Source organism: Typopeltis vanoorti, chromosome 19 (genome assembly GCF_054136105.1).
Source record: "Typopeltis vanoorti isolate ZY-2024b chromosome 19, IOZ_Tvanoo_1.0, whole genome shotgun sequence".
NCBI lineage: Eukaryota > Metazoa > Arthropoda > Arachnida > Uropygi > Thelyphonidae > Typopeltis > Typopeltis vanoorti.
The window spans coordinates 42,243,428-42,270,288 of NC_143567.1; the positions used below are offsets into that span (position 1 = coordinate 42,243,428).

The 26,861-nt window shown below is 35.5% G+C and overlaps 1 protein-coding gene across 4 annotated transcripts in view; it reads left to right on the forward strand.

Annotated features, from left to right (window-relative positions):
- LOC150096041 (brefeldin A-inhibited guanine nucleotide-exchange protein 3) overlaps positions 1–26,861 on the forward strand; it is a 377,536-nt gene that overhangs the window by 270,309 nt on the left and 80,366 nt on the right. For all 4 annotated transcript variants that reach the window (XR_016549919.1, XM_090408931.1, XM_090408932.1 and 1 more), the window contains exons 29-31: positions 1,557–1,749; positions 10,787–10,957; positions 20,011–20,134. Coding sequence is in view for 3 of the 4 variants with exons in the window: in XM_090408931.1 (XP_090265057.1) it covers positions 1,557–1,749; positions 10,787–10,957; positions 20,011–20,134 (488 nt within the window). In the remaining variant the exon portion in view is untranslated. The remainder of the gene's footprint in view (positions 1–1,556; positions 1,750–10,786; positions 10,958–20,010; positions 20,135–26,861) is intronic.

Sequence of the window (26,861 nt, forward strand, 5' to 3'; positions counted from 1 at the left end):
AGTGTTTATTTTGGTTTATATTAATCTAAATATTACTCTAAGGTGGTAGTTGTTTCCATAATTTTCATGATGTATTCTGATCACCGTATAAGCATAAAGGAAATGATTTGTTTGTTGTTTCTACATGCTGATGATGTACTGTTATTTTCAATACAAAATATTTGTACTTTCCTTAAAGTTTATTACTGTGGTTATTGTGTAATTTTATTGTTTCATGTTATCATCACTTCTTATGTAAAAAAAAATAAAAATCGGGTGGATACTACTATGCATTATTAAATAATGCATAGCAGTTTACATGTTGAAAAGGATGTGTGCTTTACATTATGAAATACCAAGACAATTAATGTGAAGTCATTAGCCTCTGTATATGAGTGGCCTAGTCGTGAAGATACTTCATTCACAAACTTTGTTTGTTTACACTTCAATAAAGGATTAAATAAGAATATAATTTCTTTGCAAGTTTAATGTAAGTTTACTTTTGCATATTATTCTGTATATCTGCAGAACCTTTTATTATTTTTCATCTAATACTCCTTTCCTTTTATCTCATATACTGTATTTTCCCAAATTATTATCAATGTATCTATTGTATTCTTTCTGATCCTTCAAAAATTACAAAATGTTTCACTGAATGATTAATGCTGATTCATTAAAGTTTTATCTTATGTGCACAGCATAAATTTGGTCCTTATTCATTGCATGAAATAGTACCTCTGTAGTTCAGTTAACACTTGATGCCCTTTGATTGGAAACTTGGGTTCGACTCCTATCATAATATGGCAGCAACAGTTACTGGGGCTTTTCAACTAAAGATGAGTTAGATGGTCTCTGAAGTCAACAAGGTTTTTCTTCCCACATAGCACAAAGACTAGCCAGAGAACTCACATGGATTTTACAAACATGATACGCTTACCTCGTACTGCGATCTCATACAGAGGTAGCAGGGTTTTTCATCTCGCATACAAACAAATCGGCCCTTCAAAACACACGCAGTTGGCGCTGATGTGGTTGATTGATAGTAGAGGTTCGGTAGTGGTGGAGATGGAGAATTGTGCAGTGGGTGTCCTCCCGCGATGAGTCTTCTGACTCCTTGGAGGTGTCACAAATAAAAATAATAATAACATTAGTTACATTCATATGATCTAAATAATTAACCAGTGCATGCAGCACAGCCTGATTGATTTGTGATCATACACTGTCAAGCATAAATATCAATATCTCCAGTACAGTGACCCCATGTATTTAACTATAGTTATTTAATAAGTTAGGTTGAAGACCATTACAAAATCTTTCTCCCACCTGACTTGAAATGTGCATTTCTTGAACCCACCAATTTTGAAGATGAGATGTAGGGTATCTCACCTTCAAAATTCCAGTTCTAATTCCAATTTTTATCCATATCTATGTACCTTCGACAATCCAAAAGAAGCAGAATTGGGATTAAGCTACTATTGAACATTTTGACTTAAATTTCTCTTGATGTTTATAATATGTTTATATTATTATGAAAAGACATGCATGAGTATTTATGATTAAAAAAAATTTTTTTATAGGATGGTGCTAATATCAGTCTCTCAGATGGTATAGTTACATTGGAAAGTTTAGATCATCCCACTGGAGTGTTACACGTTTGGTTTCTACTGCTTGAAGGTTTAGCTGGTGCTGTTGCTACTTGCCCACGTCGCTACCAACCACATACAATGGAGACTTTATTTTCCATGCTTCTTAACCTGAAGGAAGTTCCAGGTAATCAGTTCTGAAATCTTACACCTAGTAAACATTCTACATGTCTGTATGATCTTGTTAAATTGGATATTCCATGAACAAAAAGCTGTGCAGAACATTTTATGCATTTTAAATAATGTAATCTATTTTTATTTCAGTGTACCAATAGTAACTTCTAATAACTAACTACTTGAATCTAGAATTTGAATACCTTACACATAGTAATGCTTTGCACACAAACTCTAGTATTATGGCATAAATTTCACAAGTCATAGAAAAGAATCTTATTCTGATGTAGTTCGTAGCTCTTTTATAGGATAATGCTAATTAATTCTTTCTCAGATAATGTCTTATATGCTCATTCAATTTGCAGTCTGGAATTATATTAACTGGGTAGGAAATAAACATTCTTATTTTTATTTTACTTAGCATCAACAAACAAAAGTCTTCATGTGAGGTACCCTGTAGTTGTTCCATGCATCTGCAATATAAAACACAATTCCTAGGCAAATATTGCTTTATATATATATATATATATATATATATATATATTCCTTACACAAGAGGTTGAAGAATATAAGCACATCACTGCCATGTATAGGTGCATGTGAGGATTGATTGAGAAAGAAAAGTTACATTTTTCTTGAAGAGTTTCAGGTTGTAGTTGTTTGAGAACTTTAGGTTATACTCTGGAACTGTCTTCACGAGCATCTGTGAGATAAAGTTAAGGTCTGTAAGGGAGGGATTATTATTAATAGCAAGTTTTTGCATATATATATATATATATATATATATATATATAAACAAAAATCAAAACAGTACATTGCATCATATTTTAACTGTGCCATAAAAAACATCTCATATGTAAAAAGCAAATCACTGCTGAGGAAACAGGATTGGCTGCAGTGTAGAATCAGCTATTTGGCTGACATTGTTTTAATTGTTGACAACGTAAATTTCCTCTGAAATGTGAGCAATTCCATAACAGTAACAACAATAACACTGATTATTAAAAATGTCAGTAAAGTCACTGCTTCTAAATTGCAGGCAGCGTTCGTTTTCCTCAGAACACAACTTCCTTTTTTAAATGTATATATTTTTATGATATATATTGCTCCTTTTGAGAGAGAGAGAGCATTTAAGTTATTAAAAAGGGTTTTATAGGATTGATACTGAAGACTTTTTTTTTTTTTTTTTTCAGTACATGACAAGAAGGGAGAGAACGAGGGGTAACCAGTGGAAGTTGTATAAGAGCATGGTTAGCAAGTGTTTTAAGACTAGGTTTTTTACAATGAATTTAAGGAGAAGTACAATAGGTATTGTGTGAATGATGGCTAGTATGTGAATAAATAGATCTCCCACAATGAGTCTGCTCCATGGAGATACTTGTAGGATAATAATAAATATGAAAGCAGAAATTGAAGCTAGGCCTCATATGGCAAAGGGCCAGCCAAATAAATATTTATGGGATAAGAGAAAAATTAACCAAAACCCTAAAGTAGAATACAAGACAGTATTCAAACCAGTTTTAATTTATGAATATGAATTGGATTGGAAATGAAAAGACTTAAAAAAAATCTCAAGACCACAGATGTGGGTTGAAGAAAATTAGAAGTATGAAAAGATGTCATCAGTGGTGGAATCATTAAAAGTGATGATATCAAAAAGGAACTTGAGATAAATTAGCATTCAGGAATTTGTCAACTGAGCTATTTAAGGTGGTATAGTCACTTAATCAGAATGTGAAAGATTAGCAAAAGAAATGTTTCATGGCAGGAAAAAGAGAGGAGGATCAGATGCCCTAAAAGAATACAGAGAAAAATGCAAGAAAACTAAGCTATGTGTAAAAGTAGCCAAACAGAAGTCATGGGAAGACTTTGGTAAGAGTATGGAAAATAAATATCAGGAAGGTGGCAAAATATTCTGGAGGCTATTGAAGAAGCTTAGAAATGGAGGAAAGATAAAACTAAAGATAAGGATATCTTTAGTTTTAGATGTCTGGAGTAATTACTTTCAAAGACTGTTAAATGAACCAAATAGTGACAGAAACATACTAGAAAATGTTCAGGAGGAATGCAAAGAGGAGTAAATATCAATACTTGAGGTAGGGAAAAAACTGTCAAAAACTTGAATTATGTGGAAAGACAGCTGGAGTAGATGACATTCAAAACTGAATGTGAGAATTACAAAGGAATTTCTCTGCTATGTGTTCCAGGTATGATTAATGCTAGCATACTTGAAAAGAGGTTGAGAAAGATTGTGGAAGAGAAAACTTGGAGAGCATGCTGAGTTCAGGCCAAATAGAGGTTATCAAGATCAGATTTTCACTTTAAGACAAATAGTTGTGAAATTGTGGGAATATGATAAGGATCTGTACTTAAGTTTTGTAGATCTGGAAAAGGCATACAACAAGGTGCCCAGAGAAAAGCTTTTCAGAACACTACAATTATATTCATGAATGGAACATTATGCAGAACAGTGCATAGTCAATATTTACATTGTCAGTCAGCAGTTAGAATTGAAGGAAATACATGAAGATGATTTCATATAAAATCAGGGGTAAGACAAGGATACGCATTACTCCACTCTTATTCATCATCTATATGGATCACATTATGAAATAAAGTGGTATTAAGCCTGATATTGGAATTAGAAATGTCAAACTTAGCTCTTTGCATACAAAGAACTAAGTTTGACAACTCCAATGAAGATGATGTTGTACTCCTAAACACATCTAGTGCAAGTCTCCAGGATTCACTAACTAAATTGACTAACAGCTGTAATAAATTTGGTATGAAAATTAGAAAATTCACCAAAACTATGAAAATAGGCAGGAGCATAGAAAACTTCATCTGCATTCTGAGTGGAGATTCTATAGAACAAGTAAAATATTTTAGATATTTAAGCACAGTTTTTAGTGAAGATGGCAGATTAAATCTTGAAATCTAGATTAAATCTAGACAACAGAATAAGCAAAGCTGGTAGTATTCAGCTGGTTGTGGGTAGCCAGCTGAGTAAATTTATATGGAATAAGAAAGGAATTAACCAAACTAGCAGTATACAAGACAGTTTAAATTAGGGATCTGAGAGTTGGGTTACAAATAAAACACTTCGCCAAAGACTAGAAACTGCATATATGAGGGTTCTGAGAAAAATTAGGAGAGAGAGCCAATGGCAGAATCATATTAGAAATGAAGACATTAGAAATAACTTGGCATTGTTAGCATTCAAGAATGTGTAAGCAGAGCTAATCTAAGCTGGTATGACCACTTAAATAGAATGGGAGAAGAAATGTTAGCAAAACAGATGTTTGATACCAAGATGGCAGGAAAGAGAACGAGAGGAAGACGAAGGTCTAGGTGGGGTGATTTAGTTTGAAGTGCCTTAGAAGCATGGAATGTTAGATATAACAATATTGGAGTGCTCACAAGTAATAGATTGATTTTGAGGAAAATTGTTGATAGGAGATGAATAATAATGTAAACTTAATCACGTAATCCCTCATTGTAACCTGAACACCTATTGGGGTACATATCAAGAAACTGAGATGATTATTAATGATATTGGGAAGGATTTGACAGGCGACATACAACTATTTGCTGATGATGGAAAGATAGGTAGGGTAATCAGGAATGCTGCTGATATGCAGTACTTGCAGAATGATTTGAATAGGCTTGAATTTGGGCATGGGAAATGGATGTCAGTAAATGCAAAGTCATTCACTTTGGCATGATTAGATATCCAATGTCGTTTTATATTGGTGGGATTATGCTAGAAGAAACTGATCAGGCTATGGATCTTGGAGTGTTAGTAGATAGCAAGTTGAAGTTCAGGGGCCATGTAGCAAAGATTGCATATTCAACTCAAAAGTTTAATTGCAATGCTGAAACGAACTTTCACATGTAAAAATAAGAATGTTTTTTACCTCTATACAAGACCTTGATAAGACCTTACTTGGACTATTGTGCACAGTTCTGGTCTCCTGGTTTCCATTGTGATTCTGATACAGTGGTGAGAGTACAAAGAAGAGTGTTAAAAATGATATCAGGATTGTGGAATATTGATTATGATAACAGATTGAGAATTGTAAACTCCAGACACTAGCAAACAGGAGAAAGAGGAGTTCTGAATGGTCATCCAGGATTTTAGTTAGAGCCTCCATAGCTCAGTTGGTATATACAAAGCCCTTTGGTCGGAAAGACATGGGTTTATCTGGTCTCTTTCAATGAAAGGTGAGTCAGCCAGTCTCATACAGAGGTGAGAAGGGGGTTCATCTGGAAACTCTGGTTTTTCATCCCCCAGGACAGGCGAACCAGCCCCATGAACACACACACACACACACAGATTATAGTCAGGAATACTTAAGACAAAGCCATAGGCCTGATTTGTCAGCTATGCCAGTCCTGAGCCCAAATAAAATAAGGGGGGGGGTGAGATGGTGCGTACCTCTCCATAAAAAGAGCTCACAGCCATTGTATCATCATACGAAATAAAAAAAAGATTTTAGTAAGTGGAATTTTTCATTCCATCTTATTTGGGGGGTGAGGAAAGGACAAGAGGGCACCCTTGGAGACTGAGAATGAATGAATGCCACTAAGAAAGGGGGGGGTAACTAGATTTTTATCTCATAGAGTGGTGCATTATTGGAATGGATTGCCATTGGATGTGGTGTGAATGAATTCAAGAATAAGTATGATAGTTGGTGTGTGTAGTATTCGATAACTCCCTGGAGGTCTCTCTTAGTAATAATAATGATAAGTGTCTTAGAAGACCAAAATATAAGCTATGGCAATATTAGATTCCTGACAGATAACAGATTAATTTGGAGAAAATTTGTTGATTGGAAGCTTTTACTAATGTAGTGTAGCACTATCATAATATCCTGTACACTATCCTGAGGATACTGGAATTGAATGATGATGATTCATTGAATCGACATGACACACCTCACTGATCTGCTCATTACGTGTGTAAAATTTATTAATTTATTTTTTTATGTTTAATATATATTATTTATGACGTTATTTACTTTACTTCTTAACTCAGCGTGTTTCCCCTCTTACTTCGTTATTTTCGTGGTTGCTTGAGCTTGTACAATTTGCCTGCTCTAATCTCTGACTCACGTATTACACTATTATTTAACTTTTGTCCTTTCATAATTTACATAGCTGCCCCCCCCCCCCTCTTTCAAGGCCATAAAGTATAGTCTCACATGTACTAGTTTTTTCGTAGACTTAGGAAAAGCCTCTGGCTGGAACCAAATCTTTAATCTACGTTGCTATTATTCAAATATATTAATCCTTAAAAATTTATTTTTGATAATGACGGCGCCATTAAGCATCATGTAAAATAATTTTCTATCTTTCCTTTACATATAAAAGAATATTTTAGCTGTGCACGTCGAATAACTCTTAAATCAATTCTATCTCAAGCAACTCCGAATTACTCAGTCTTGGCTGTTACTTTACTTAGGTCACACAGGTTCGATTTGTTTTTATGAGACAGTGCATTGGCTAACAAAGATCAGGCAAGCTATTAACAAAACCAAACATGTTTATTCTAACTAAGACAATTATGTACAAAAGTAAATAGGACATATCACATGTCTACTTCTCCACACATTCATTAGAACAATTCACTTAAAGCATTAAACAAAGAAATTATTTACACCCAACTTATTAAAGATGTGGATATATTTTAGCACACATAACCTTACTCGTTACAACTAATATAAGGCAAAATTATACTATACACATTCAAACTGACGTTCAGCTTTCTGACTTCTTCGAACACATTATACCATTAGTTAGATAGAATCAACATGTATTGTCTGTACACACAATCTAGGCTATTAACATAAAGCAATCTACTTACAAGCTCACGATGTCATGGGTGAATTCCGCTGGTTTCTTTCTTTTTCTTGCGCAACAGCTGTGATCGGGCACTATCCGGCAGTTGTCGTCTTGCAGATTCAGATTCCTTCGTTGTAACTTTAATGCATTTTTTTCACTGATGTTAGGAACTTCATCGGCTGCTACAAATCAGCACGCATGTGGATCGGTACATTCTTCGAAGAATTGCACGGAAGGATATCTTGTAATACTGCCAGCAAACTCCCCATGATCTCCAGAAACTACTGCTCGCAGGATCGCGATTTTCTCGTCCTCGAAAACCTTGCCACAGGAACAAAAAATAAGAGAGCAACCTCAAGCCTCAATCTCTGCCTTTTATATCATATCCAAAATAATTCCTGGATTTACTGGTAGCGCCCTTATCACCCATGCTTACAGTACCTTTTGGGCAAAACTCATAGTCCGGTGACCTTTGAGACCGTTGTTGACCTTCAGTTTACTAGCCTAATCCTGTCTGAGCTTTTTAGTTGCAACTGCTTGTGGTTCTACATTCAGTTATTCTAACGTTATATTATAAAATTATTATACATTAAACAGGTTACATGTATTTCTAATTATATGTATTTTAATGGCCCATGTAAAATTGACATAAGAGATTTTACAACATGCTAACTGCATTCCTTACTTTCTTTCTCCTCTGAAACTTTCCCTGCTTGTTCTCCCACTTATCTGCTTCCTTCTTATTTACCCATTCCTTGCTCCTTACCCATTTCCATTTCTCTTGCTTTTTTTTTTTTCATGCATCAGTTAGTCTTTTTTCTCCTAATTTTTCCCTTCATGCTTCTCAACTCATTTTTCATGCTTTCTACTTCTTCTCTTACCTCTCTCTTTCTCTCATCAATCATCCCGCCTTCACTCACGTACCCAATCAACACCATCCTCCAAATCTGTTACACTTCTTAATGTTATATCCATCGCTACATTCTGCTTGTCTTCCTTATCCTTGATCACGCTACTCATTTCTGATGTACCTGCTGCTGCTACTGAAACCAGATGTGCATGGTGTACTGTTATTAGTATCACCCAACTATTCCCACTGTATACATTTTTTGTAGATGTACACCTCCTACCCATTGTATCTTACCTGCTGCATTTTTAATTGTGTAGAATACTCTGCAGAATATTCTCTTTAAATGGTGGCAGCCTGGGCAACAACCCAGCTAACTGTCATACTTTGCTTCCATTATTAAATATTAACAAAAAATACTTAAAAAATTGATTAACTTTTAATACATTTTTAATTTGAGAACTTGATTAAAATTATTAACAATTGATATTTATAAAAGACACCAAGTTACATGTAGATTTTAATAAGTTTAGTTTAATCCTTTATCCAAGTGTGAGCAAACAAAGTTTGCGCCTGAAAGTATCTTCAGGACTGGGGTAAGGTAGTGCAACACCAGGCAACTCGTTGCAAAGGTGGAGAAAGTTCTCATCACTCCTATCTCAATATCTCCCATAATGCAAAGCACATCTCCTTGCGGATATGTTTAATGCTATGCATTAAGGCAAGGGCCACTACCCATACCAGTTTCGACCTTTATTGAGGTCTCGTCAGTGGGAGCCAGGCCCCAGTAGCGGAGATACAAAGGCAGAAGCAATGAGAGGTCATCCTAACCTATAGGAGTTGCCAAACTCCTATCTCAGTATCTCCCATAATGCAAAGCACATCTCCTTGCGGATATGTTTAATGCTATGCATTAAGGCAAGGGCCATTACCCATACCGGTTTCGACCTTTATTGAGGTCTCGTCGGTGGGAGCTAGGTCCCAGTAGCGGAGATACAAAGGCAGAAGCAATGAGAGGTCATCCTAACCTATAGGAGTTGCCAAACTCCTATCTCAGTATCTCCCATAATGCAAAGCACATCTCCTTGCGGATATGTTTAATGCTATGCATTAAGGCAAGGGCCACTCCCCATACCGGTTTCGACCTTTATTGAGGTCTCGTCGGTGGGAGCCAGGCCCAGTAGTGGAAATACAAAGGCAGAAGCAATGAGAGGTCATCCTAACCTATAGGAGTTGCCAAAGGGTGTGCAACCTTATTATTAAATTACTCCGGATTCAGAGAAAGAATGTTGCACTACCTTACCCCAGTCCTGAAGATACTTTCAGGCGCAAACTTTGTTTGCTCACACTTGTATAAAGGATTAAACTAAACTTATTATAGTCTAACCAAGTGAAAAATAAACTCTCAACATCTTTCTCTGAATCCGGAGTAATTTAATAATAAGGTTGCACACCCTTTGGCAACTCCTATAGGTTAGGATGACCTCTCATTGCTTCTGCCTTTGTATCTCCACTACTGGGCCTGGCTCCCACCGACGAGACCTCAATAAAGGTCAAAACCGGTATGGGTAGTGGCCCTTGCCTTAATGCATGGCATTAAACATATCCGCAAGGAGATGTGCTTTGCATTATGGGAGATACTGAGATAGGAGTGATGAGAGCTTTCTCCACCTTTGCAATGAGTTGCCTGGTGTTGCACTACCTTACCCCAGTCCTGAAGATACTTTCAGGTGCAAACTTTGTTTGCTCACACTTGGATAAAGGATTAAACTAAACTTATTATGGTCTAACCAAGTGAAAAATAAACTCTCTACATGTAGATTTAGCCCAAAAATTAACTTGATTGAAATCTGGTAGATTTCAATCACCCATAGGCTTTATTCCATAACGAAATATAATCATCAGGCATCTGTGTTCAAATCTGCATTCATCAGAGAATGGTTTTTGCTCATTCCTCATAGAAAATTTTCATTTACTAAAAACCAACCACTTGTGGTATCCAGTTCCTGTACCCTTTCTTATAACTTATTTTTCTTGTAATGATTTTGGTTTGATTCATCAAGCCATAATAATCCATAGAATAATCACCAGTATAGTGCTCTGTGACTGTGGACTTAAGAAGGTACTTGATTCAGAATACTTATCCAGCTTCCTTGCTTTGTATGTAATTTACACGGGCCACTCATTGTTGCTATTTTTATATTATAATATCTAGAACCATGCAATCCACTTTTGCTAAAATAAAATTGAAATACATACCATTATTTATATAATATTAAGGCTAATTTAGCTAAATGTCACACATTTAAAAGAAAATGTTTAGACTACTTATTATGGTAATTCTTTTAATTATTTATAGGTTCTGAGTTTGGAATATATTGTGTGAACCATCTTCTACTCCCCATGCTGCAAGGGTGGCTCAGACGTACAACTCGTATTTATAGAGGATGGGATAACTTTGCTTCAAACTTTAAACAGTGTTGTGGGCTAGCTACAGATTTGGTTGTTGACTATATTCAAACTTTAGCAGGTTAGTTCATTACAGCAAAATTTTTTTTCAAATGTAATGGCTAAATTTACAATACTAGGCAACTGAGTCTCCTACCTAGTTAATAAGCATCAGTGCTTTGAGTTATTGTTTATATTAATTAATTTTTTTCACTGGCCTGTTAAAAAGAAAGATGAAAGCAAAATACAAGCTGCAGAGATGAGATTTTTAAGAGCAATTAAAGGATGTACAAAATTGGACCATATAAGAAATGAAGACATCAGAAAAGAACTAGATATTTATGACATAAATGAAAAGGTCAAGGAACGGCTATTTAGGATGAAAAGATATCGGCTACCAAAAGAGGTGGATAGATATAAACCAAAGGGAGAGAAAGGAAGACCAGTGGCAAGATGGACCAGGCAAATGCTTAATCCTGAAGAGAAGAAGATTTTTGGACTTTTTTTTGCCTATCTATATTTGCATGAGTAGAAAAATTTAGCTGAAGTCATCTGAATGTCAGTAACTTATGGTATGTCAATAACCATAGGTAGTAACCTGCCTATGGTTATTGACATGCTATAAGTTTACAATCTTTTATAAAAATTCATACAAAGCAATATATATATATATATATTTAAGTAAAAAGGTTTTAATATAATAACACGACTAGTTTCGGCTTGTAACAGCCTTCATCAGATGACATTATAAAAGAAAGAAAAAAGAAAAAACACTAAACACTGAAGGTTAAAAAAAACTATGAACGGCTATTTAGGATGAAAAGATATCGGCTACCAAAAGAGGTGGATAGATATAAACCAAAGGGAGAGAAAGGAAGACCAGTGGCAAGATGGACCAGACTTTGTGACTTTGGTTTTCATTATTAGGATTAGCCGAGAAAAGAATATGACTTGATAATGCACTGGCTCGCTGTCTCTTAAGTAATGTCCCTCATGTGTTCTTCCATACGCAATTCAACAGATTTGTCTGTCTGCCCAAAATAAGGAATATCACAATCACATAATATTTTATATACACCAGGGTATTTGAGTTGATGATGACAAGGTTTTGGGTGGCTTATTAAGAAACGTATCTTTGGAAGTGGAGTGAACAAGGTTCTGATATTGTATTTTCTTAGAACTTTTGCTAATTTATGTGAAACTGTACTTATGTAAGGAATATCCATTAACTTCGAAAGAAGTTTTCAGATGGTTTATTTCTGTAAGAAGTTCATTTGGGTCATCCAGAAGAGAATGGGCTCTATATCCCAAGGTGGAAATTATTCCAAGCATATGAGGAGGGAAATGACGGGACTGACTATGCAGATATCTGTTGGTATGTGTGTGGGCTTTCTATATATCGATATTTTGAGTTTACCAGAAGAGCGAGTCAGTTTGACATTAAGAAAAGGCAAGGAATTATCCGTTTCAAGCTCGGCAGTAAACTTAATACTTTGATGTCGGCTATTGAGATGTTCGAGGAAAACCATAAGGGATTCATGTCCATGGCTCCAAATAATGAAGACATCATCTACATAGAGTTTCCAAACTTTAGGTGTTAAAATGAAGGAAGAGATAGCCTTGGTTTCAAAATCCTCGAAGTAAATATTTGTGAGTACAGGGGATAAAGGATTACCCATAGCCAGTCCATGATTTTGTTTGTATATATTACCTTGAAATTTGAAGTAACCGGACCTGATGCAATGTGTAAGCAAGGCTAACATTTTTTTGGATAACTTGATCTTGAGTAATGTTAGGACTTCATCTGTTGGGACATTAGTGAATAAAGACGTTATGCCCAAGCTAGCCATGATGTCATCTTCATTAACTGTAATATCCTTGATGTATGTAACAAATTCTGTAGTGTTCTTGATAAAGGATGGTGACTTGCCTGAAAAAAGTTTTAGGTATTTGGCAAGATATTTTGAAAGATTGTACGTCGGAGAATTGATACCTTCTACAATTGGGCATAATGGGGTGTTCTCTTTATGGATTTTAGGAACACCATATATGTGAGGAATTAATGGATGGAGAGAGCGTAGAGATAAGTGAACGTTTCGGGATAATTCAGTTGTTCAATGCAACAGTCATCCTCAACTCTGAAGATCACCAGAATAAAATGCTTGAATTACTACATAATGATACCTACTCAATACTCGAGAGAGATCCAACTCGTGAACTTCAAAATCGTACAAACAACAACTGAATTATCCCGAAACGTTCACTTATCTCTACGCTCTCTCCATCCGTTAATTCCTCGCATATATGGTGTTCCTAAAATCCATAAAGAGAACACCCCATTATGCCCAATTGTAGACGGTATCAATTCTCCGATGTACATGGATACTGAATGAATGAGGATGGGCTGGCAATTTGGGATTTAGCTGACAAATTTGTATTCTTATTGGTTTAAACCACAATATAAAATTATGGTGCAACATGATAGCATTTCATGCTCAGCATCACCAGAGTTCAAGATCAGTATAATCAACATAAGATGCTTGAATGGCAAAGAAATAGAGCTGGCTCAGGAATTGGATAAGTACCAGATTGACATGATAGTGGTGACTGCAACAAAAAAGACGAAAACTGGTGAGATCTTTCTAAGCAATAAATACAAAATGTTATATTCGGGCAATAACAGTCAGGGAAAAGAATGAGTAGCTATAGTATTCAACACTAAATATGAGGATAATCTTCTTGAATGGCAGGCAGCATCAAGTAGAGCAGTGTTTCCCAAACTGTGGGCCATGCCCCCCCTCCCCTTGGGGGGGCCATTAGTTTTGTTGAGGAGGGCCGTGAAATAATGAAAACAAATTTAAAATGTTTTAAGACTAAGTGTGTGCCATGTCAAATGTGTATGTAAGATGCTAAAAATGTAATATTTGCATTTGATTTTTGCAATATTTCCTGTATATGTTTTGTATTGAATATAAATACAATAAATATTATAATAATATATGTCAGTATTACGATTTTTTTTTCGATGGGGGCCATGAAATATTTTAATTTTTTTCAAGGAGCCTTTACATTTGTAAGTTTGGGAAGCACTGAAGTAGAGTGATGTGAACAAATATCAGAATGGGAACTGGACAATGAGACTTAGTTGTGACTATGGTCCCACAGAAGGTTCTACTAAGGTAGAGATAGAGACATTTTTTGAGGTTTAGAGAAAGCAACTGAACAAATTAAAAAAGGAAAAGTTGGTCCTTTTTGGGGATTTAAATAGCAGAGTAAAAAATGACTGTCAAACATACAAAAATAGTTTGGGAAAATTTGGAGAAAAGAGCAAAGCTAATAATGATGGTAAATATCTTTTGGATTTCTGCTCTGTACATGGACTGGTTATTACTAACACAATGTTCCAACATAAAAATGTGCACAAATTCACATGGAGAGAAGATGCAAGGAATGCGAAAAGTCTGATTGACTATGTTATTGTTGATACTGATGTTTTCTAACTGGCACAGAACACTAGAGTACAGAGGATTTCAAATTGGAAGTGATCACCATTTAGTCTTGAAAAGAAGAACATGTAAGAATGTTTTAAAGCAAATCAAAGAGTTGAGCAGCTCTCAGATGTGAACTATAGACTAAAATACACAAACATTATTCAACAGAAAAAATGAAAGGGTTTGAGAACAGGAACCAAACCTTGGAGATTCAGTGGCAAGTCCTGAAGAAAACATTGATTCAGACAGAGAGGCATGTGGTGAGGTTGTCTGCAAGGAAGAAAAATTAGAATTCCATGGTGGACACAGGAAGTTAAAGAGGCAGTGAAGAAAAAGAAGAAATCATATCAAAAGTTCCTAGTGAATAAGTCAGCTTGTGCCCTTAGAGAATACAGAGACAAATATAAGAAAGCTAAACACTGCATAAAACTATCTGAACAAAAGTCATGAGAAGACTGTTAAGAACATAGAAAATAAATATCGAGGAGGTGGCAAGATATTCTGGAGGTTGTTGAAGAAGCTCGGAAATGGAGGAAAGAATGCTGTAAAAGGAATTAGAGATGATAAAGGTGATATGAAAACTGGAGATATTGCTAAATGAAACAATCAGTGCCAGCACAGTGGTAGAAAAACACTCAACAGGCATGCAATCAGAAATACATATCCATACTTGAAGTAGAAAAAGCCATCAAAAGCCTCAAATGTGGAAAGGCAGTTGGATTAGATGATATTTGACCAGAAATGCTCAAGTATGAAGGTATAAAAGTCTTACAGTGGCTGCACTGCATAGTTCAGAAGGCCTGGACAGAGGGACAAATTCCAATTGATTGCAATAGCTCTCATAGTACCCATATGTAAAAATCTGGATAAAACTGAATGTTTTAACTCCATTTTTACATATGGGTACTGAGTGTTACTGGTAAGAGTTATGCAGGTATACTTGAGAAACGGTTGAGAAGGATTGTGGAAGGGAAGTTTGCTGAAGAACAAGCTGGATTCAGGCCTAATAGAGGCTGTCAGGATCAGATTTTCACTTTATGACATATTGTTGAGAAATCTTGGAAATATAACAAAGATCTTTAAGTTTTGTAGATCGAAATAGCATATTACAAGGTACCAAGAGAGAATCTATTCAAAAGACTACAATTATATGGTATCAAGGGGCATTATATCATGCAATACTTAGTCTTTATTTGAGTTGTAAGTCAGCAGTTAGAATTGAAGGAAGTACAGAAAGACGGTTTAATGTTAAATTTGCTGTCAGACAAGGATGTACATAATCCTCTCTGTTATTCATTATCTATATGGATCACATTATGAAGGAAAGTGGTATTAAACCTGATATGAAAATTGGAGATGTTAATCTCAGCTATTTGTTTAATGCAGATGATGTTATACTTTTAAATAAATCAGTACAAGTCTGTTAGATTTCTTGACTAAATTGAATAGCTGTTGTAATTGATTTGTTATGAAGGTCAAAATTAACAAGACAATGAAAATAGACAGAAGCATTGAAAATATCAACTCCATTGTGAATTTGAGAACCTATAGAACAAGTAAACCATTTCAGCTACCTAGGCACGCGTTTTTAGTGAAGATAGTAAATTAAATATATGGAAATAGACAACAGAATCAACAAAGCTGGTATGGTAGGAAGTCAACTGAATAAATTCATATGGAATAAGAGAGAAATTAGTCAAAACACGAAATTAGCTGTATACAAGAGTGTTCAAACCAATTTTAACTTATGGATCTGAGAGCTGGGTTAGAAATAAAATACTTGGCCAAAGACTAGAGACCACAGGTATGAAAGTCCTGAGAAAGATTAGGAGCATGAACAGATGTTATTAATGGCAATATCATATTAAAAATGAGGATATTAGTTAACAACTTGACATTGTTAGCATTTAGAAATGTGTTAGCAGAGCTAATCTCAGGTGGTATGGTTACTTAAATGGAATGGGAGAGGAAAGATTAGCAAAACCAGTGTTGTTCTCTGCCAAGTTGGTAGGATAATTCCACCCAGAGGAATGCCAAGATGTTGGTGGATTGATACAGTAAAAAGTGCCTTAGAACACAGAAATATAACATCTGATAATGTTGGAGGCTTGACAGATAACAGATTGATTTGGAGGAAAATTGTAGATAGAAGTTTGTAAAGATAAGTTTTTGCGTAGTACTATTATATCCTGTACACTCCTTGAAAGCATGTCAGGAATTTGATAATGGTGATGATAATTCCATTTATAAGTTACCAACTGGGAGAAAGTGGAGAGCCCATTACTACCTCTTCAATTTATTTAAAGAGCTGGTTGTTCCAGCTAAAAATGCCCTGATTTAAGGCATTATTTAAAGAGTTTGCAAACGTTGAGGGCAGGAAATTTTGGAAGAAGCCTTACCATCTACTGAAACTTTTATTAAAGAGATGACATATTGAAGGCTTACTGAGCATATCATTCTAATTGAAGGTTCTTTCTAATGGGAGTTTTTTTACATAAGTGAATGTTTGCTCATGTGCTTGTTGAGTTGAGATGTTTAGCAAGTTTATAGGTAGGGATAGGACAGTTTATGGAATTCACAACACAGCTCCAGGTTTGTGGACCTTACATGACTGATACCTTCTTGTTGTGTGCATGTATGCACAGATAAAAAAAAATCTTTGAGCATAGTTTCTTGGCCAACTTGTAATATCATTTAACAGACTTAAGATTGTATTTTTTATTGCTACTCTAGGATTCTTTACTGTTAGCATGTATGTTGATATAAGAAATAATAATTCTTTCATTGTATTATGATAGTCATCTGTAATTAGAATCAATGTGACATTTCCTTTATCTACTTTCATTATTACCATGTTTTGATTTAATTTCATATTCTTCATGGTGGCTTTTTTAGGCTAGAAGTCCCTGCCTTGCTTAATATAAAGATACCTTCTGTATCTTGTGATAGACTTTTGATAGCAAATTTGATCTCTGTCATGAACAATTGAGTTCTTGGAATTTTTTTCAGAGCATTTATAAAATTGAGGCCTTTACTTAAAATACTTTCATTATTCAAAAGTGTGTAATCTGACAAGTTGTGGATCACCTTTACCCTGGAATTTACTTGAGATTTTTCTTTGTAATGTTGTCAAAAACTACCTGATTAAATTCCTTTTATCATCATTAAAATTTTTAGTTCATTTTTAGCTGAGAGGCACTGTATGAATACCCAAATATCAGGTGTGAACTTCTTGGAAAATTTAATATGAAGGTCTGAACTTCTTGGAAAATTTAATATGAAGGTCTGAACTTCTTGGAAAATTTAATATGAAGGTCATAACATTTAAAGAGAATTTAAAATTTCAATGTAATATCAATGGTATTACAATTTTAATATGCACTTCGCATCCATAGTAACATTGACGTCTATAGACGTCATGGGCAGTTAACAGACTTACCTTTCTTAAATGCTATAGAATAAGTTTAATCTTTATGTGTGGATGGAATAAAGAAAACTTCTGCTCCCTTTGAATACTTTGTATTCCCTTTGAATATTTTGTATTAAGAATGCTAAATATGGGCAGCTCACATTTGCTTCTTCAGTAGAGATAGACTAACTTTTGTATAGATTGAGTATTCGAAGGGAGCAGAAGTTTTGTTTATTGCCTCCACGCATAAAGATTAAACTTGTTTTATAGCATTTAAAAAAGGTAAGTCTGTTAACCACCCAACCGGCCATGACGTCTATAGATGTCAATGTTACTATGGATGTGAAGTGCCTATTAAAATTGTAATAGCATTGATATTACATTGAAATTTTAAACCCGCAGCCTTTTGGCTGGAGAGCGGATACGCTAACTACTCAGCCAACCAGGCTGGCATATGGCTAGTTGTGTGGTTAAGGAATCTAATATATTCAGCATATATACTTTGTTGAAGGCTTTCATGTTGCCTTCACTTACAGCTTTTCCATAAGTTATATTTCCATATTTAAATTTACATTGGTGTTACATTGAGTCAAGTTTCCGAAACAAAAACTACATGGAACTAGAATGAAAATAAATAATTAACTAAATTAATTATGTACATGGAGTATTTTTTAAGTTTTTTACAGTTCTGGTACAGACAACCTAAAAGCAAGCTATCACAACATTCTTTGGATAAAGGTCATTTTATCAGGTTGAAGAATGCCAGGCCTGAAACAAAAACTACATGGAACTAGAATGAAAATAAATAATTAACTAAATTAATTATGTACATGGAGTATTTTTTAAGTTCTTTTACAGTTCTGGTACAGACAACCTAAAAGCAAGCTATCACAACATTCTTTGGATAAAGGTCATTTTATCAGGTTGAAGAATGCCAGGCCTATACAAAACCCAGTTTAAAGCACAGAGACTGTTCCTGATCACACTATTTTCTACTGAAGTTAACCATGTTCTGTACCTGGGTAACTACAGTAAAACTGATGATGTGATCCTGCACAATTTTGGCACACTGCCCTATCTTTCTGTCAGCAGTAATTGCAGAAGATCACGTGCATGGAGGTGACAGTAGTTACCTCCATGCATGCATGCATGGTTGGTTGGTTGGTTTCCGCGAGATAGTTTATTTTCATTAAACTTTATCTTATCATGTTGTTCACACCTGGCCTAATTAATATGTTCATATTCTTCCAAATATATCCATTTATAACAGTATTGCATTGTCATAAATGACACATTTAGTGTTGTAAAATTGTAATTTATTACTTCAACTTTATAACATCCAAAATGGAAACTTTAAAAAGTTTCCATTTTGGATGTTATGGGGTCCACGGCATATTAACATTCGCTTCAGGGGGTCCACAACATCAAAAAGGTTGGGAAACACTGCTCTAGATATTTATTGTGTGATTAACTATGAACTGAAATTCTGGAAAACTTAATTTTTGTTGGCAGACCAGATTGTGTTTGCTCTCTCCAACTCACAATCAAGGGTTTGAATCTCACTGTGGATATGGCTTGAAAAAAGTTTAGTTTCTACAGCTAGGTTTCTGGATTATCTAATCCTTAGCCCATCTGTAGGTCTGTTACAGACTTTTACAGCCTTTCATGAGAAGAATTCACAAATAACTAGATTAGCTTGCCATGAAAAGTGAATTATTTCTTAAAGTCTCATCCAGTTGGTTACATATGTAAAATTGGATCCAGTGTGAAATGTGTAACATGTTTAAAAATAAATAAAAAAAATTTGTTTATAACAGCTAATACCACTGAAACAGAAAGGAGAGAGAGCGAGTCCATGAAGTCTGAATTCCTTTCCCTAAAAAGGAAATGCAGTAATCTTTCAATTATCTTCACATAACCAAAAATTCAATTAATTGATTCTTGAATGGATTAGGATATATTACCTACCTCATGGAACAGCACCATCTAACAGTACATTCATTTCTTACCTCCATTAGCTGATAGGAAATTGATTTCCTAGTGCAGTAATAATTGAAAGTGTACGCATCCTCTTCATACACCATATGAAACATAGTCCAGCATAAATATGTTAATCAAATTCTTTAGAAGTAGAATTTAAAAAAATTTCAGAGTTTATGAATCTTGTAATGCAGTTATATAGTAGTATGAATTTGTTTTATTGAGATAACCTGTAATTATATTTCATTTTACTAGATAAAAATATGCTGTCAAAAACTGGAGCTGCAAAGCTGATGTTAAAACAACTTCTTTTAGTTCTGACTGAGTGTATTGCACAGTCTACTGAAACCATATCCCGTCTTGGTTGTGCTTGTATACGGTAAATTATTTTCTAACAGTATCCTGTTGGTCATTTATGTTTCTTCTTAAAAATAAATTTTAATAGTTAAATGTTGATAAACTCCAGCTAAAGTATACAGTTCAGACTTACTATTGCAAACTCATGGAAAAAAAGCATTATATCTATGGAGAAATGTGGACCTTGGTTAGTTGTTATAGTAATGTTTGCTAAAGTGAGTCTGCCATAATACTATAGCAAACACTATTATACAGTAAATATAATATAGTATAAACTATAAAATAAAAGCTTCATCTGACTGAGGAAAACAATTTGCTAGTCATTTACATGTGGTTATGATTAAAGTAGCATTATTATTCATTATTATTATGTAGGAACCTCCAAGGAGGTCTATTCTAACCATTATGCACATAGTACCCTCCATATTTTCCCTTAAACTTATTCACTGACAACCCATTTGTCTCATTTGTCACTTTCCAAGCAAAGACATCTAGCTTTCAGTCCCTGCTGACCACTTACCTAACAAGAATGCCCCCTCTCCTTGTTTTCTCCTATCCTGTCATGTCAAAAAAAATTAACTTATATTTCTATCATATGGGGGTGGGGGGCGAAGAAAGTCTTCAACAGTTAACTTTCTATTATTTTCTATTATATGAATTCTGCTAATTTAGATCCACTGTTGATCTCAGCTTTCATCACCTGTCACTGGACATTTGCAATTAAAAGGTTTGAAGAAACATGCTGCTGCTCTTGACTGTATTTGGCATCAATAAATTTAGTTTAATCCTTTATCCCAGTGAGAGCAAACAAAGTTTGCACCTGAAAATATCTTCAGGACTGAATATAGTGTTGTACTATCTTACCTGGGTTAGTAGTACAATACCAGGCAACTCGTAGCAAAGGTGGAGCAAGCTACCAACACTCCTATCCCAGTATCTCCCATAATGCAAAACACATCTCCTTATGGATATGTATACTGTTATGCATTAAGGGATTGGCTACTACCCAGACTAGTTTCAACCTTTATTGAGGTCTCTTCAGTGGGAGCCAGGCCCAGAGTTGGAGATACCAGGCAGAAGCAGTAGCAAGGTCATCTTTACCTAGAGGAGTTCCCAAAAGGTTTGCCACCTTTTTTTATTAAATTACTCTGGATTTAGAGAAAGATGTTGAAAGTTTATTTTTCACTAGGTTAGACTATAATAAATTTAGTTGAATCCTTTATCCCAGTGAGCACAAACAAAGTTTGCGCCTGAAAATATCTTCAGGACTGAATATAGTATTATACTATTTTACCTGGGTAAGTAGTACAACACCAGGCAACTCATAGCAAAGGTGGAGCAAGATACCAACACTCCTATCCCTATATTGGCATTGTCGCTTGCTAAGCACAATTGCCATTCCTTCAGTCTGCCTGCCACCCCTCTAATTGGATAACCAGATTTCTCTGTAGTCATTCACTGTGTGCACCCTCTTCAAGCTTTGCCATCAATACAGGAGTGCCTGGGGGTTTCTGCTCTATCATCTATCCTCTTTCTCATATACATAAATGATCTATTCTGAATCACCATTACCCCTATCCACAGCTTTGCTGATGATAGTACACTCCATTCATCCTACTCTTTCATCAAACCATATAGTGCTAAGACACACACACGACTTTTTCTCCTATCACCTAAACTTTTGCCCATAATTAGTTCATATATTTGTTGAAATTTTGATTCATTATTTGTTGTGACTATTTGAAAAGGTTTAGAGTTTGACAAAAAGCAAGATATGAGCTGAAAAGATAATTTTGCATATATTAAGAAATTTTCTATTTTTATTTCATATCTAAGTCTTTTTTTCATATCTTACATAAAATTGCCAATAGAAATTCAATGACAGCACAGATTATCTGTTCCCCTCCCCCCCCATTTCCATTCTGGTAGTCATTCATAAAGATTGCCTTATTTATCATAAAACTGCTCAGAGAAACCAGTCTGTTTTGATCTTTTTTCAAATTACTGCAGAGGTCTAAGAATCATAGAAATAAATAACAAATGTTATGTAAAAGAGTACTGTACCTTTCTGGTACAGTACTCTTTACGTATATCGTTATATATCATTAGTGCTTGGGAAATTGTGCAGGAATATTTGTTAGCAGCAATAGTAAGCTGTATTCCACAAGTGAAGAAGAGGACACAATTTGGTGTAAAGTGGATGACAAACAATATCAAACAGGAACTGCAGGTGAAAAAGAGATTATGGAAGAGATATAAGGAGAGGGGTGGAAAGCAGATGCATGAAGATATAAGACTCAGGCCAGGAGAGTGACTAGTATAGTAAGGAAGGCAAAACTGTAATATGAGAAGAGATTGGCCCTAAGATCTAAAGGAAATCCTAGGGAATTTTTTAGCTATGTGGGCAGTACAGCTCCTCATATGATTGTGGGATAAAAATGGGAATAGAGTGACTGATGCAGAGGACATAGTGGAATTGTTCAATAAACACTTTATTGGAGTATTTCATCCTGAAGAAATAGGTTTTAATACTAGACAGATAGGACAGGTTAAGAGGTGAGTGTGTTCCAAATACCGAGTACTCTGGGTGTCAGTAAAGCTGTGGGACTGGATGGTATTTCGCCACTGGTTTTGAGAGAGAGAATGTGCTAAGGAACTGACAGCTCTGTTGACCTCGCTTTTCAATGAAAGTCTGGCTATGGGAAAGGTACCCAAGGAATGAAAGGAAGGTAAGATAGTGCCAGTGCATAAGGGCAGTAACAGACTGGAAGTGTCTAATTATAGGCCAGATTGTGTCTTTCATCAGTAGTTGTTGTTGAGATCTTGGAGAAATTAGTGAGGGACCATGTACAGCATTGGGCAGATGAGGGTAATGTTATCTGTGAGAGTCAACATGGATTTGTTAAGGGGTGCTCTTGCTTTAGTAATATGATTGTCTTTTATAATAAAGTGACAAGAGCATTTGATGAGGGAAAGGCATATACTGCCTATTTTTAATTTTGCAACAGTATTTGACAAGGTGCCACATAATAAGCTGATATTTAAGTTGCAGCACATAAGTTTAGATGTCGGTTTAGTCAACTGGATTCAGGATTCTCTGATAAGTATCAGAGAATTGTGTATGGTGGGGCAATATCAAGGAGGCAGAAGGTTACGAGTGCGGTCCCACAGGATTTGATGGGGATAAATTAACCGTGGAAAGGTACAGAGGCAGATAACATAGATGATTTCAGGACTGTACGGTGTTAGTTATGAGGATCGGCTGAGGAATGTGGACTGCAGAGTTTGGTAGATAGAAGAAGGAGAGATGATATGATGCAGACTTTTAAACTGTTGAGAGGTAGTTACAGGGTTGACACTGGGGAGTTCTTTCACTTGGTGGAACAGTGGGAAGAAGCGATCACAATGGGCCATCCCTGGAAGTTACGAAAGGAAGCTGTGGGCAAGAGGGTGAGGAGTGGTTTCTTTGCATGGAGGGTGGTTGAACCGTGGAATGCATTGCCTGATAGAGTGGTGAGAGCAAGAACTGTCAATGAGTTCAAGGAGTGTTATGATAGACTTTGTGTTTCCTATGAAGGACCTCCCAGATGAGTCTTTTGACTCCATGGAGGCCTGAATAATAATAATAAATTTCTGTAAATTAATAATGTAAATTATATTCCTTTCCTTGTAAAGGAATATAATATACAGTAAATTCAGTTTGGGAAGGAATTTCCAGCATGAAGTTTGTTTATTTAACCCTGTGTTTGTTTCCTGTCAGTGAACTGAGATGAAGACAGAACATTTTATCTCAAGCAGAAAGTTGTGTGTTTTTCTGAACAGTGTTCTTCATGATAATGTGTATTATAGAATACCGAAGACAAGAAGAAAACTATTATTCAGCTAAGGATAGGAACTGAATTTTTGTAAGGAAGATATATTTATAGAGCTGTAAAGTAAGCAGTTTACGCTAATATATTTTGTTTTCATGTTCTACTTTATGGAGTAAGATAATTTTCCTGAGAATTATTTCTACTGAAGTTATAGAGGTAGAATGGTTTTCTTTATTTGTAAAGAGTGAGATGATTCCTTAATGGAACTGATTAAATTTTAATAGTTGTTAAATCCTAGAGCTAATAAGCTCATGCCTTTTATTCCCTTATAGGGAGTAGGTGAGGCCTTTAAACCCTATCTAGCTTTTGGAGACTGAGTGAGCAGTTCAATCTCCACCAGTAGTAGTCAATTAGAGATAGCTGGCCCTATCTAGATGTCTCTTGGCTATTAAATTATTTAAGGAATTTACAACGTATACTGGAATATTAATTAAAAGAAACTTTAATAAATACCTCCTATATTATGGCAATGTCACATTGCCATTTTCATAAGAACATACAACTATGACACAGGCACTACAAAAAAGCAAATGAAGTAGAAGAGAGAAAACTACTGTTGTTCCTAAAGTCCTAAACGTTTCCACTAGTGGACTATATTGGGTTGTCTTGGCTGTTGGGATGAAGTTCTCAAGATTAATTCTTTGGTCAAGATATCTCTTGACCAAAGACCAACCACTTCCCCTAGACTTACCTGGGATATACTAGGTCCCTTGCAGCTGTAAACTATCCTACTTTGGCCAAACAGGCAGGACAGCAAATGTCAGGATTTTGGAACACAAAGACTACATCCGGTTTCACCAGTACAGCCACTCTGGGCTTGCAGACCATGCTCTGGATACCTGCCACAGAATAAGTTAGTAGAAAGCCACGTTAATATACCGCAGCAAATTTAAATATGAAAGATTGTTCACGGAATCAGCCTCAGCTCTAAAAAAACTTTCCAAACCTCAGCAGATTTGAGTGCATGAGACTGCCCCAAATTTGGGAAGCTTGCATCTTGAGAACTTCAGCCCAACAGCCAAGACAACCCAATATAGCCCACTAGGGGGAATCTTTAGGACTCTAGGAACAAAAGTAGTTTACTCTCTTCTGCTTCATTTGCTTTTTGTAGTGCCTGTGTGCACATGTCATAGGTGTATGTTCCCATGAAGATGGCAATGTGATATTGCCGAAATGTAGGAGGCATTTATTAAAGTTTCTTTTAATTAATATTCCAGTATACGTTGTAAATTCCTTAAATAATTTAATAGTTGTGTTACCAACGTATCAGCCTAACAGGATATGTTACTGTCTGAAATAACGTGGGTTCTATGGTCAATTTTCTTCAGTTTCCAGAAGAAAACAAACCGCTTGCCTGTGCCAGAGATCGACTAACTTGGGAACCAGTCGAAGAAAGGCTTAGAAAAAGTTCTTGTCAGTGACTAGACTCGAACCATAAGTCTATCTTCATGCAGAGGATGCAAGTGCCACTTCCACTAAGCTACACAGGCCTTAAATCCTAGAGAGGATGAGTAAAGAAATTTGTTCACTTTATTTGTTGTTTACTGACTGTAGTTAAAAAATAAAAAAAAAATACTACAGTTTGTTTAATCCTATTAAAGAAGTTTCTTTCATTTTGTTGGATTTTTTTAATTCCTAAATTTAAATGAGAGAAAGAGAGAAAGTGTATCGCTTATAATTTTCTTTATGTAAATAATTATGTTTGTATATTTAATTAATGAGACGATTTTTTTCTTTTGTCTTGCAATTTCTTTTATCTTATTTTAGAGATATATAAATAAATTTAATTTATTTCTTTAAAGCAGTGCTTAAGGGTCAAAGCTGTATAACTGAGAGGAGACCTCCACATAGCCTTTAAAGGAATGCGGAGAACCGAACAGGGCTTCTAACCTAATGTCCAATCCTCACCTTCTCGTGGTGCACCCTGTTGGGTATCTACCTGGATACTGAACAAACGAGGATGGACTGGCAATTTGGGATTTAGCCGACCAAATTGTATTCCTATTGGTTAAACCAAAATACAAAATGATGGTACAACATGAAAAAATTTCATGTCAGCTGGGGCGTCGCCCAGTTAAACAAGGCCCCCGTTGTTTTGGAACTAGGGTGAACAGCGAAAAGTCAGCTACGGGAACAAATCTGAAAACACACCCCAACTCAACATCACCAGAGTTACAGATCAGTACTATCAACATAAGAAGCCTGAATGGCAAAGAAATGGAGCTAGCAGAGGAATTAGATAAGTACTAGGTCGACATAATAGGGGTGACTGAAACAAAAACGACAAAAACTGGTTTGATCTTTCTGAGCAATAAATACAAAATGTTATATTCAGGCAATGACAATCAAGGAAAAGAAGGGGTAGCCATAGTATTCAACACAAAATACGAGGCTAATCTTCTTGAATGGCAGGCAGTGTCAAGTAGAGTGATTTGGGCAAATATCAGAATGGGGAACTGGACAGTGACTCTTATTTGTGCCTATGGTCCCACAGAAGGTTCTCCTAAGGTAGAAGTGGAGGAATTTTTTGATGCTTTAGAAAAACCAACTGACACAATGAAAAATGAAAAGTTTGTCCTTGTTAGGGATCTAAATAGCAGAGTAGGAAATGATTGTCAGACATACAAAAATGTTTTGGGAAAATTTGGAGAAAAGAGCAAAGCTAATAATAATGGCAAATACCTGTTGGATTTCTGCTCAGGACATGGACTGGTTATTACTAACACCATGTTCCAACATAAAAATGTGCAAAAATTCACATGGAGAGAAGAGGCTAAGAATAAGAAAAGTCTCATTGACTATGTTATTGTTGATAGTGATGTTTTCTCCCTGGTGCAGGACACCAGAGTGTACAGAGGATTTGAAATTGGAAGTGAT